This window comes from Alosa sapidissima, chromosome 5 (genome assembly GCF_018492685.1).
Source record: "Alosa sapidissima isolate fAloSap1 chromosome 5, fAloSap1.pri, whole genome shotgun sequence".
Taxonomy (NCBI): Eukaryota; Metazoa; Chordata; class Actinopteri; order Clupeiformes; family Clupeidae; genus Alosa; species Alosa sapidissima.
In genome coordinates, this window is record NC_055961.1 from 14,784,340 (window position 1) to 14,797,235 (window position 12,896).

General features: G+C 40.3%; 2 protein-coding genes across 2 annotated transcripts; both read right to left on the reverse strand.

Annotated features, from left to right (window-relative positions):
• Window positions 1-1,688: 1,688 nt before the first annotated feature.
• On the reverse strand, window positions 1,689-4,132 carry LOC121709660. Its single transcript, XM_042093235.1, has 8 exons — window positions 3,930-4,132; window positions 3,684-3,801; window positions 3,304-3,395; window positions 3,095-3,212; window positions 2,667-2,771; window positions 2,388-2,558; window positions 2,084-2,248; window positions 1,689-1,969 (listed from the first exon to the last, which is right to left on the reverse strand). Exons 1-7 carry the CDS (start codon window positions 3,981-3,983, stop codon window positions 2,172-2,174), a joined length of 735 nt encoding a protein of 244 aa, XP_041949169.1. The 5' UTR covers window positions 3,984-4,132; the 3' UTR covers window positions 1,689-1,969; window positions 2,084-2,171.
• Window positions 4,133-4,523: 391 nt separating this feature from the next.
• On the reverse strand, window positions 4,524-11,127 carry LOC121709119. The gene is made up of 6 exons (XM_042092194.1): window positions 11,027-11,127; window positions 10,829-10,891; window positions 5,316-5,718; window positions 5,123-5,221; window positions 4,725-4,957; window positions 4,524-4,634 (listed from the first exon to the last, which is right to left on the reverse strand). Exons 2-6 carry the CDS (start codon window positions 10,847-10,849, stop codon window positions 4,524-4,526), a joined length of 867 nt encoding a protein of 288 aa, XP_041948128.1. The 5' UTR covers window positions 10,850-10,891; window positions 11,027-11,127.
• Window positions 11,128-12,896: the final 1,769 nt, after the last annotated feature.

Sequence of the window (12,896 nt, forward strand, 5' to 3'; positions counted from 1 at the left end):
TAAAAGTTGGTTCCATTACGCCTGCAGAAACTCATTAGTTTCTGACAGCGCTACTCGACCAGGGTTCGACCAAGGGAAAACAGGTTCTGGGAGGGTGTTTGGCTCGGGGTCATGGTGCAAAGGACAAAGCACTGGTAGTTTACTTACAAGACGATTTATACAGACAGTATCTTCACGAAGTTTAGCGTTTGCAGCCATCTTGAATTTAGTCACGATAAGTCGAGCAATGAGTAAGAATGAACAGGTATGATAAGGGATCAGATTCCAAAAATAGTTGCAGTTCCAGTTGCTGCTACTGCTCTTATAACTGCTAGTGCTAATAACACTGCAAATATTACTCTTCACCACCCTCTGTAAACAAGAAATCCTCAGAAATCGTTGTTCAGAGAGCATATTTTTGAGAGATGTTGACCAACTAAAGTTCTTAAATCATACACAGACCATTAAAACATCCACTTTTTTTTTATTATGATACACAAAGATGTACTGTGCTGTAATAAACCCAATTTCACTTCTCTTAGGTGCTGTGGGAATTTTGATGCACAAGAAATCCTCAGAAATTGCCATTCAGAGAGCATATTTTTGAGAGATGTTGACCAACAAAAGTTCTTAAATCATACGCAGACCATTAAAACATCCACATTTTTTTTGATTATGATGCACAAAGATGTACTGTGCTGAAATAAACCCAATTTCACTTCTCTTAGGTGCTGTGGGAATTTTGATGCACATAAGAAATCTTCAGAAATGACCATTCAGAGAGCATATTTTTGATAGATGTTGACCAACAAAAGTTCTTAAATCAAACATAAACCATTAAAACATCCATATTTTGATTGATTATGATACACAGAGGTGTGCTGTGCTGAAATAAAACCAATTTCACTTATCTTACCTGCCATGGCAAGTTTGATGCACCGGACATACTCAGAAACTACATTTGAAACACCCATATGTCCAGACATGTTGTCAGGAGGCGGAGCCAAAGATTGGAAAATGTAGATTTCTAGGGGGTGCTATAGAGTCTGTGAATGTGTGAGGTGTGATTTTACTTAGATAATGAGGTATGCCAGTTAGAAATGATAACCCTAGGTTTAGATGGCCATAATTTGCATTGGTCAGACAGGCCTAGATGTAATTACACCAGTTCACACTAGTACCAGCATCTGGCATGTTAAATGGGATGATGACAAATGGGATGAGGACATCTAATTCCTGGAGGCAGAGCCAAATATAGGAAAATTAAATTGAATCAGTCTAGGAGGTATGCAAGATACAAACGCTAACCCTATGTCCTTTGCAAAGGTATATGTACCCTTTCCGATCCCATGAGGAAAATTCAGTCTCTGCATTTATCCCAATCTGTGAATTAGTGAATCACACACAGTGAACACACAGTGAGGTGAAGCACACACTAATCACGACGCAGTGGGCTGCCTGCTACAGCGGCGCTCGGAGAGCATTGAGGGGTTAGGTGCCTTGCTCAAGGGCGCTTCAGCCGTGGATGTGGGCAATGTGGACTTAGTTGGTTGACAATGGGAAATTGCATTGCAAAAAGTAAAGTTGGAGAGAGGCCGCACCAGGTATAATCGACTAATACCCACATGTGCAACATATATTCATAAGAGGGTAAAAACAAAATAGTTTGATGAATGAAGCATTCGTTTAATAACTAATGTGAACAAGAATACACAAACACAGGGCAAGTTGCATTTATTCTGAGGAGTGCAGGTCCTCATCATCTGAGCCACTCTCAAAATCACTTCCATTTTGCTCCTCAAGCAGCTCCTCCTCTTCCTTCTCCTCTTCCTCTTCCTCATTAAGGTCCAACATAGAGCCATCAAGTCCTGCTTTAATCACTTGCAAGTATTTATTCCTGACTGTGACCAGTTGAGACTGCAGCTGAGACCTCCTTCGATTGAGTCCTCCATGAAGACCTTGAAGGGCTTCTCGGGAGAGGCTGGACTGGCTACCAGGAGTCAGGAAGAACATATTAATTCAAATAAGACTTAGATTTAACATTACCCATAGTTATAGTGATGCTAAAAGAAAAATGTGTCCTCAATGGTATAAAAAACAATACTTACTGGTAGGGCTGATAGAAAGGTCACGCAAGGATTGCATCCTTTCATTGAGGAACTCCCAGTGTTGCCTTACTTCAGTGGCAAGTATCAACAGCTCCTCCTCAGTCTTCTTATGTGCATTACCTTGTCGAAGATCTTTTTTTTGGAAAGAAAGTCCATGCCATCTAAAATAAAAATAAAACAATATGGCAGAAATGGGTTAACTACATACAACGTCTGTGTACACAACAGTAGAACAATACAATGGCACAGGCACAAGCCACGACTGCATACCTGCCAGAAATAATGCAATATGAAACCTACCATTGGGGGGTAAATGCCAAGGAAATATGTAGCCGGCCTCTAACATGTCGGTGACGGGGCCAATTTTCAGATGGGGTTGGACCAGATCGTCATGTTGAGCCACTAGGACCTCCAGCTGTTTCTTTTCCCTCCACACACGGCCACGTATCACAGAACGTCCGCAGTTGCTGTCTGGGAAACATCACACATACATACACAACAAATTAGGTTAACATGATAAAGAGAGTAAACACATGAACACACATTCTTGAAATGGTTATCCTTCATAAAAATGTTTACCTGTTTGGCTATAAAGGCGTAGTCTACGCTGTCTTAAACCCAAAGATGTCTCCTCAATTCTCCTCCTCACTTCCAACAGAGAATCATTATTGTCTGTGGGGGACTCTAAAAAAGCAAAGTGGAATTTGTGAGAACATTGGGTAACATTTTACTGTAAGGGTACATGAGTTATCATGAATTAATTCATGATTTATGCATTACTTCATTCCTTTGTATTTTATAAATCATCAGGAATTGAGTTCATAGTCTCTCATTCATGACCTCATGCATTAAAGGGACACCAGACAAGCTTGATGTTTTTTCTCTCTCATGTGCCTAATGTGCATAATTCATGTACCCGTACCGTAAAGTGTTACCGAACATTGTATATCTGTTACAGTTGTTTACAGTAGATGAGCTTGGTCATGAAGATAGCTGGGTATACTTACCATGTTCAGCCCAGTCTTGGACATCTCTGACCCACTGCTCCACAGATCCATCCCCTGCAGAGAACTCTGTCTCCATGGTCTCTAGGCTCTGCCTCTCCCGCTGAAGACTCAATTGTGTCTGTGGGGAAAAAGGGGGAAAGATGTCATGTAAACATTATCCAATTCTCCCTTGGGTTGCAATATGATTCAAATTCAAGTTCATGACCTACCTTACGAAATCTTGTGCACAAGGTGTTGCACATGTTTTCCACCTTTCTCCTATTCCAATCCATGGCCTGCACTGTCAACATGTCTGTGCGGGCTGTTAAAAATGAAAGAAGAAAATGAATTTCTTTTTTTTTTGCCAAAAATAGCTGCTATGCTACAGGATAAATAATAGTTAGCGTTTCTTTAAACAGACAATGGTTATCAGAAGTGTTTTAGCCCATAATAATTATTTTTTTTACAGGAAAAGGACTTAATGCAGTATAGCATTATAGCACTATATAATACAATATTTTTTTTCAGCCCAGTCCCTTGTTCAAAAGGTTTCTCTGGATTCTGTGAATATTTAAATTATAACCTGTCCAAACATTTTCATAAAACCAACCTCCTTTGCTCATGAACTTGGTGTTTATTGCTGTCCTGGAAAGGAAGGAGTTGACCCTTTCCACTTCTTCTCCCAAGGTGGAACCAGCACCATCCTGGTTGCCTGCTGCCCATTTTATCTGTAATTGTAGGTAAATGCAGTGCAGTACAGTCTCAATTGATAACATGTTTCAGTAGACTATTATCTTGTCATCTACCCTGTAAAGTATAGGACATAGGATACACAAACAGACAAATGAACACATACCTCACACTTGATCCCGTGTGCTTTGGCATGGAGCGCTGATAACAAGGGCTTCATGGCTAAAATATGATTGTAATCTGGCCAAGCTTCAACAATTCTGTTCTGACATATGGCCAGTACTTGCAGACAACATCCATGCAAAAAAACTGTGGTTTACAAATGGCTGCAACTTCTTTCTGAAGAAACATTGGATACGCGAATATCTCGCCCCTATAGGATTGTATTTTAACATTGGATTAGTATGCTGATTTAAACATTGATTGGTATACTGATACAATTCACATTAAGAAATGAGGGGCAAGATAAATTCATATATTTTTCACCAAAGGAAGGAGATGTTAACTGTTATGGTCATCTCCGGCATTGTAGATGCTGACATTTTGAACAATGCCGATATAATACCTCAGCCCTACTGTAAGTGCTAACCTGATAAGATGACGTTGTTTAAAATAAATTGAACGGTATCAAAATAAATAAATAAATAAATAAATGAGCAAGTGGCAATGTACTGAAATGGAAATACTTGCCTGTACATATTCAATGCACGAAGAATAATGCCATGACGGCAAACTGCTACTTCTAGACCCTGAGAGACAGTTATGACACATAATTGACAAAAACAATACAAACTTCTGTATTCTGCATAATAGAGCTGATGACCCACTCCATGAAAGCTTTGTAAAATGTGTCAGAACACACTTTACCAGTCTGTTGAAAGATTCATTGAACTCTTAGTTACAGCTACATTCAGTATTAAAGAAAGGTGATTGTATAATTATACCATGAGCTAAAACTCACCCTGCCATGCTGCTTTGTTTGGACTTCCAGCATCCTTATAAACGATAGCCGGGAACTCCCTGGGGCCACCAACTTCATTTCCCTGAAGCGTTGAAATATGTCAGTATCATGTACTGTGCAGAATTGGATTGTGGCCGGCCAGTAGCCACTTTGTTGCAGGTCTGCTAACTGGGGGGTCCAGCTGGCACAACAGCCTCTGCAGCGTAGCTCAGGGAGATTCAAATCATATCGTCCTATGAGGGGGAAAAAAATATGTTTGTTATATTGACAAGAAAATTAAAAGAGAAATGTCACTTGAGTTTAAACTTGAAAGGTGTGAGGTGTTTCTGGAATCTAAACTACTTGGAATGGTTAGACATTATGTTGCCTATGATGCATTTTTATGCTGTGGAGTTCACCATTTATATTGACAAAAACCACAGGCCTCCCAACAATGACTGACACACTATTAGAGCAGTCACAAATGTGTTGTGGCAGTTCCATTGGCAAGATTCTGGCTGCAAAAGAAAAGGGAGAAACTAAGTTAGTGGATTTTGTTGATAATGTAAGATATGGATTTATAAAATGAAATATAAAAATCATGGTTAGTACCACATGTGTCATGTCTCCCCTCATTTGTCACCATAACCGTTGGTGGCAGAGGGATGCGACAGTTATTTGTAAGGGATGACCGGTTGTGCAGAGAATATACATGGTGGTGCTTCTGGTCACAGCCACAGCAGAGGTGTGACAGTGACATGCAGTCTGCACACCGGATTACTGCCCTCTCTGTTTTGCACATCTGGCAGAACTCTGCCCTTATGATGGTGGCTTTCAGCATATTCTCCACCAGCTGGGGTCGGGCTTCTAGCCATCTCTCTGATGTGTTGCTGCTCCTAATGCCCCAGTCTGAGGCTGCTGTTCGTGTGCTGGTGTGCAGCTCAGCACTAACATCAGAGTCAGGGGCGCTAGTGGATTGTAGAACCCTCTCCAGATCCCTCCAGACAGGCATCATCTGTGTGTGTGGAAGAGGAAGGGGTTTGGTCATAACAAAGGAGGACATCAAAGGAGGCCAAAATATTTGCTTAAATCAAGTGCTTGAAACACCAAGTGGCAACCTAAAAATGACATTTAGGCCAACATTATGTCCACACGAAAACAACGGGTCATATTTTGTCTTATCTTTTCACATCTGATATACTTGAAATGACTGCATATCAATGTAAATATACAGTACACACAAGCACAAGTTTAAACTTCATGTAAATGTTATCAATGTTATTTATCACTCTGCCACAATGCTGCTGCTACTACTACTCTGTCAGAAGGTTACGCTAGGACTATGTAAATATACAACACAACTACCTCTATTTTTTTGATACATGTTCTATATTTCAGTCTCGCACTTTAATGTCTGTATGTGGTATGTCTGTATATTTTTATTGTCTATGGCTATGTCTATTTCTAAAGTATGTCTATGTCTGCATGGGAAAGTAAGAAACGAAATTTCAATTCTTTGTATGACCAGTGCATGTACAGAAATTGACAATAAAGCCGACTTGACTTCACTTGATCTTTTACAACACCGGTAAAAAAACCTGAACCTGTCTGGAGATATGGGCAGGCTAGAAGCAACAATATTTAAAACAACGAATGAAGGGAATTCCTGTAGCTTAACTCCTTGAAAATAACATAGTGATTGCATAACCTCATCCTTTGCACCAAAAATGGAAATCGTGATATGTAGGCCTATCAGAGGTAAATAAAGCCTATGTCATGGAACATTTATTTCACTCGTCTCACTGGAGTGAAGACAGAATGTGGGCGGTTGCGCAAAGAAATTAATGAGGGGGTTGATCTCCATTATTAACATGAAATAAGTCTCCATACAGGGTAGTGTCAAGCAGGTTTGGTTTGTTCTGATGAGCATAGTGTCAGGTCAACTTTATTGTCATCGTGCAGAGTTCAAGTACGGCAAAAAAAGAAAAGTGCAATGTGATATACATAGACAGGTGGTGCAGTATAAGACATATAGTGTAGTAGTATACAGTTAAGAAAGTGGTATGGTATATACACTGTGGATGTATACAACTATGTATACAACTTGGATTTAAGTGTCATAAACGTTTATTTTTTTGTTTTTCAATTAATCTCATGGATGGTATTGTGTCTCAGGGTTTTTTGGATCATTGAGGTCAACCTCAGACACCTGTGATAATTAGTTTGCCAATCAAAGGAAAACTACTTAAGAAGAATGTTCCCATTATTAAGCATGCCACAGGTTTCAAGAAATATGGGAAAGAAAACTGCCTCTGGAGTCCCACGAACCACAAGGTGTAAGATCTTCAAGAAGTTTGCAAATGTGTATAAACCAACATAAACCAACTATTCGGTCACCCCTAAACAATGCTCAAAGCAGAAACAGTTGCAGTGGTCTCAGGAATACATGAAGATGGATGGAGTAATGGATGGTTGGTGAATGGCCACCAAGTCCCAAGGCTGAGACATCAGCAAGGAGGTGGCGGAGTCATGTTTTGGGCCGGAATCATGGGAAGAGAGCTGGTAGGCCACTTTAGGGTCCCTGACGGTGTGAAAATGACCTTGGCAAAATATGTAGAGTTTCTGACTGACCACTTTCTTCCGTGGTACAAAAAGAAGAACCGTGTCTTCCATAGCAAAATCATCTATGCATGACGATGCACCATCTCATGCAGCAAAAAATACCTCTGGGTCATTGCTGTGGACATAAAAGGAGAGAAACTCATGGTGTGGCCTCCATCTTCCTCTGACCTTAACCCTATTGAGAACCTTTGGAGCATCATCATGCAAAAGATCTATGAGGGTGGGAGGCAGTTCCCATCCAAGCAGCTATTCTGACGTCCTGCAAAGACATTAAAGCAGAAACTCTCCAAGAACTCACAAGTTCAATGGATGCAAGAATTGTGAAGGTGATATCAATGAAGGGGTCCTATGTTAACATGTAACTTGGCCTGTTATGTTTTTGATTGAAATAACTTTTGATTGAATTTATATCACCTCCTAATGCTGCAAATTCAACAAATGACCATTTTTAGTTCTTTACAACCTATAAAATGCCTTGAAACTCTGTTGTGCATAATCATTTGGAACAGTGCATTTTGAGTTTTTAATTATTGTGGAAAATAAATACTGTTATCATTGGAAGGTTTGTTCAATAAAATTCAAATTATACTCTAACGGTTGATGACTTGAAAATCAATTAAAATATCATCACACATCACATACCCTTCACCATAGCTAGAGATTGGCATTGTTTTATTTTTATGCTCATTGAGCTCAATGCAAATCAAACCAGCTAACTGAAATAAAACCATGCCAATCTCTAGGTATAGTGAAGGGTATGTGATGATGTGGGGCTATTTTAATTCCAAAGGCCAAGGGAACTTTATCAGGATGTATAGTATCCTAGATCCATGAAATAAAACTCTACCTGCCTCTATGGGATTTTAACATAGGGGTGCCAATACTTATGACCCCTGTATTTTAAGGAAGAACATAAGGTGGCAATAATTCTGGAAAGTACTAGATATACTGTGGTAGGAACATGGAATCCAAAAAAAGAAGCCTTTTCATGTCTTTTAACATTTTTAATCCATATAAAAGTGAGCACAAGGCTAAACGTTATGGCAAAGAATCATACCTGCCTCAAAACCTGGAGGTGTGGTCTAGAATCATTGTGGAGACATGGAGAAGCTTGGTAAGTAAGAATAATTTTGGTAGGTAAGATAAATCTCCAAGATTCTTGAATTTCCCCTAGGGATCAATAAAGTATCTATCTATCTATCTATCTAAGAATGATTTTGAGTGCTTTGACATCAAATAAACATGCTTACATTGATTATTTAAAAGGGTATGAATCATTTTGGACATGCCATGTTTTCATAAAATGTTAAAAAAGATGAAACTGCTTCTTTTTCTGATTCTGTTTGTTTCTGCCACACTGTCTTACAACCTTTTGCTATGTTAATTTAATGTTTCAATATTAAATTCATATTTGCCAGGGGGTATGAAACATGTTGTTCCTAACTGTATGCAGTGTATTAACAGTAATATTCTAAAAACAGACAAAACATGGATATCCAGTTGTTTCATGTTTGTGTGTGTATGGTAGAGGGGGTGTACCTGTGTGAGTGTATGTTTTTTTTTGAGGGGGGGCGAGGGGTTTTATTGTGTGCTTGTTGTGGGGGGGTATGTTGTGTGTTTGAATGGGGGTAGGGTGGTGAAAAGGTGTGTGTGGTTGTATCTGAGTTAGGTGGAGGGAAGGTACTTGTGTGTGTGTGTCTGGAGGGGAGGGGGGGGGGGCATGGCGGCGTATGTTGTGTGTTTGAGGGGGGGGGGGCATAGTTGGTTGGTGATCACCAGGGTGCAGAGCTGGAGTTCGGTTGGGTGTCTGCCGCAGGGAGGAAGCGTCCTCTGAACCTGCTGGTGCGGAAAGACCTGAAACCTGTGGGTGAAAAGGTGTGTATGGGAGTTAGGTGGAGGGCGAGTACTTGCGTGTGTGGGGTGGCATGGAGGCATATGTTGTGTGTTTGGATGGGGGTGGGTGGGCCTAGTTGGTTGGTGGTCACCAGGGTGCAGAGCTGGAGTTCAGGGTGTCTACCGCAGGGAGGATGCTTCCTCTGAACCTGCTGGGGGGGGGGGGCTCAATGAACCTGCTGGGGGGGGGGGGCTCAATGAACCTGCTGGGGGGGGGGGAGGCTCAATGAACCCAGAGGGGAGTGGGGTGAAACGTGTCTGATGATGCTGAGCGCCTGACGCAATCAGAGCTTGTCCTGGATGGCCTCGATGGATGGGAGTGAGGAACCAGTGATGCGTTGGCCAGCTTTCACCACCCTCTGCAGGGCTTTCCAGTCGAAGGCAAAGCAGTTTCCATACTATACTGTTATGGTAATAGTATTTAGCAGACGCTTTTGTCCAAAGCGAAACTACTGTGACACAGTTGATGAGGATGCTCTCGATGGTGCAGTGGTAGAAGTTCACCATGATCTGAGGAGACAGGTGCAGTTTCTTAAGTCTCCTCAGGAAGTAGTGTCACCTGCAAACCTGATGGTGTTAGAGCCATATATGCAGTCGTAGGTGAAGACTAAAGGAGAAGGTTCAGTACACAGCCCTGTGGTACGCCAGTGTTCAGGGTGAGGGTTGATGTGTGGAGGTGTGGTTATCTAACCTAACTGGTTAGGCATTCCAGAATCCAGTTACAGAGGGAGGTATTGATGCCCAGTACACTGAGTTTGGTGATCAGTGAAGGGGGTGGTGTTGAATACTGAACTGAATTCAAGGAACAGTATTCTCACAAAGATGTTGCTATTGTCAAGGAGGAACAGGGCAGTGTGAAGTACCGTAGAAATAGTGTCCTCTTTGCTCCTGTTTTAATGGTAGGCGAATTGGAACCAGAGAGGGTGGTAAGCAGGTCTTGAAGTGGGCCAGGACCAGCCTCTTGAAGCATTTCATGATGGGGGTGAGTGCAACTGGACGGAAGTCATTAAGGCTTGTTGCAGTGGAGTGTTTTGGCACCAACACCATGATGGCGGTTTAACAGCATGTGGGGACAGCTGCCTTGGCTAGTGACAGGTTAAATATGTCAATTAGCTGCACAGCACAAGGCCTGAGGACACATCTGGGGATGCCATCAGGACCAGCAGCCTTACATGCATTAGTCCGGCTCAGTACCGTACACACATCGGTGGGTGAGACTGTGAGGGGCTGGTGTTCTCTGCAGATACCACAACCTTGACAGCCATCTCGTTGTTGTCACTGTCAAAGCGGTCATAGAAGTGAAATTTATCAGGCTGTGTAATGTTATGGTAGATAATCAAAACAGTGATGTAACTGCAAAACTTTGCTGTGAAAATTGATTGAGTGTTTACATGGCTGTTCAATTTGATTCTAAAAGGATTACACCAGCCCTTTCAATTTGACTGAAGTTCCAATCAAGGTGGTTGTATGAGAAATGTTCATTCCGGTTGAGCCAGGCATCCGATTAAATTTGCCCATGTATGAATAAGTCATTCATTGTGATTCATAATGTCTATTTAAACACATACTGTATATTATAGACAAATCAGTCAAACTAATTAAACACTTACAATTCCTTGCCTCCTGCCCATCCAGCATCACATCCAGAAAGTTTTCTGATCTGGCCCGTGGAGCTGAAAAGTGAAAGTCAAAGTGAAAAGGGGAATCAGAATTTCTGTGCAGTGTCATTATGACGGCAATGTATATTCCCATGCACATCCACATGAGAGGGAAAGCAATGTGGAAGGGAGTTCTCAGTAACTACTAACCAGATGAGCCTGATGAGGGGGACTTGCTTGTTTTCGCCACAACGTCACCATTTTGTGTCCTCTCCCTCCATTTAGCAGTGACACTGCGGCGTCTTCTTTTTTTTAGCTATGGAACACAACATAATTCAATGCCGGTGTAAAAGTTAACTTAAAAAAAAAAAAATAGATACAAACCACTAAGAATCAATTACAAGCCACTCAAAAGTGAATCATTACTTTGTGTCTACCAGACACTTTCAAGTTCAAGTTTATCTATAGCACATCATCAAATAATGTCACTCAATGTGCTTAAAAGAAACAAAAAGAAAAAGAAAAGATTAACAGTAATAATAATAGTAATTAATACAATAAAATAATAAAACAGATCAAGGGGGAAATAAGACTGAATGAATAGGAGGTAAAATAAATAAATAAATAAAAATAAAAATAAAAACTAATCAACAAATGCAGAATGAAGATGTTCAGTTTTTAGTTTCTTTTTAAAACATTCTAGTGTTGGGGAAAATCTAATATCTATTGGAAGCTGATTCCAGCGCTGTGTGGCATAATAGCTAAATGCCATTTCTCCTTGTTTGGTTTTAACCCTGGGGACTATTAATTGACAAGTTCCAATAGATCTAAGCTCTCTATAAGGTGTATATTGGGAAGCAATTCAGAAAAATATTTGGGGCCAAGTCTATTCAGTGACTTATATACTAGGAGTGGAACCTTGAAATCAATTCTGAAATTAAATGGGAGCCAATGTAAAGATTTAAGAATGGGTGTAAAATGATCTCTCTTTTTAGTCTTGGTTAATAGTCTAGCAGCAGCGTTTTGAATTAGGCCCAGACTATTACAATAATTTACCCTACAGGATATGAAAGCATGAATAAGCTTTTCTAAATCCTGTCTAGAAACAAAATCTCTGATTTTAGCTATGTTTCTAAGATGCCAGAATGCTTATTTAGTAATGCTTTTGATCATTCATAGTCAGGTCCCCATCTAAAATGACTCCCAAGTTTTTTACTTGAGTCCTAGTTGGAAGTGCTTTAGATTCTAAGTAAGCAGCTTGTTACCAAATAAAATAATATTTTGCTCTGATTAAGTTGTAAAAAATTCTGCTGCATCCAGGTATTTACTTTTTTTAAGGCAAAGACATAAGGAGTCAATAGGACTCAATTTGTTTGGTGACAATGCCAGGTAGACCTGTGTGTCATCTGCATCGCTATGATATGCAATCTTGTACTCTTGAAATATTTCACCAAGGGGAAGCATGTACAAGTTAAATAAGAGTGGCCCAAGAATGGACCCCTTACCATTAGCTTCCCTTTTACCTGAGTCTGTATTCAGGCGGATATCGTTTAATACCTTTACAAGTGCAGTTTTGGTACTGTGGTGTTGGCGAAAGCCTGATCGTAGTTGATCATAGATGCCATTTGAATTTAAATAGTTATTGACTTGGTTGAATACAACTTTCTCAATAACTTTGGCTATAAATTGGAGGTTTGAGATGGCCCTGTAGTTGTTAGGCACAGAGGGATCAAGGTTTCTTTTTTTACGAGGGGTTTGATAACTGCAGTCTTACAGTAAGAGAGGCTGGGAAAATGCCTGAAATAAGAAAGCCATTCACTATATTAAGAAAGCTCAAAATGCCACACAATCAAAGATACTTATACTTTTAAAGAAGCTTGTGGGCAAGGTGTCAAGATGAGCTGAGCTGAATTACTGTTTTTTCAAGAGTTTTGCTATCAATGGCAGTAAATTCAGATAAAGAGGCTACATGTGTATTTGATTATTTAACCAAGACATTACATAAGCAGGTGGAGCTAGTGTTTTTTCTAATATTTTCATATTTTGTTTTGGAAGAAGGAAGTTCCATATTTCCTCAGCA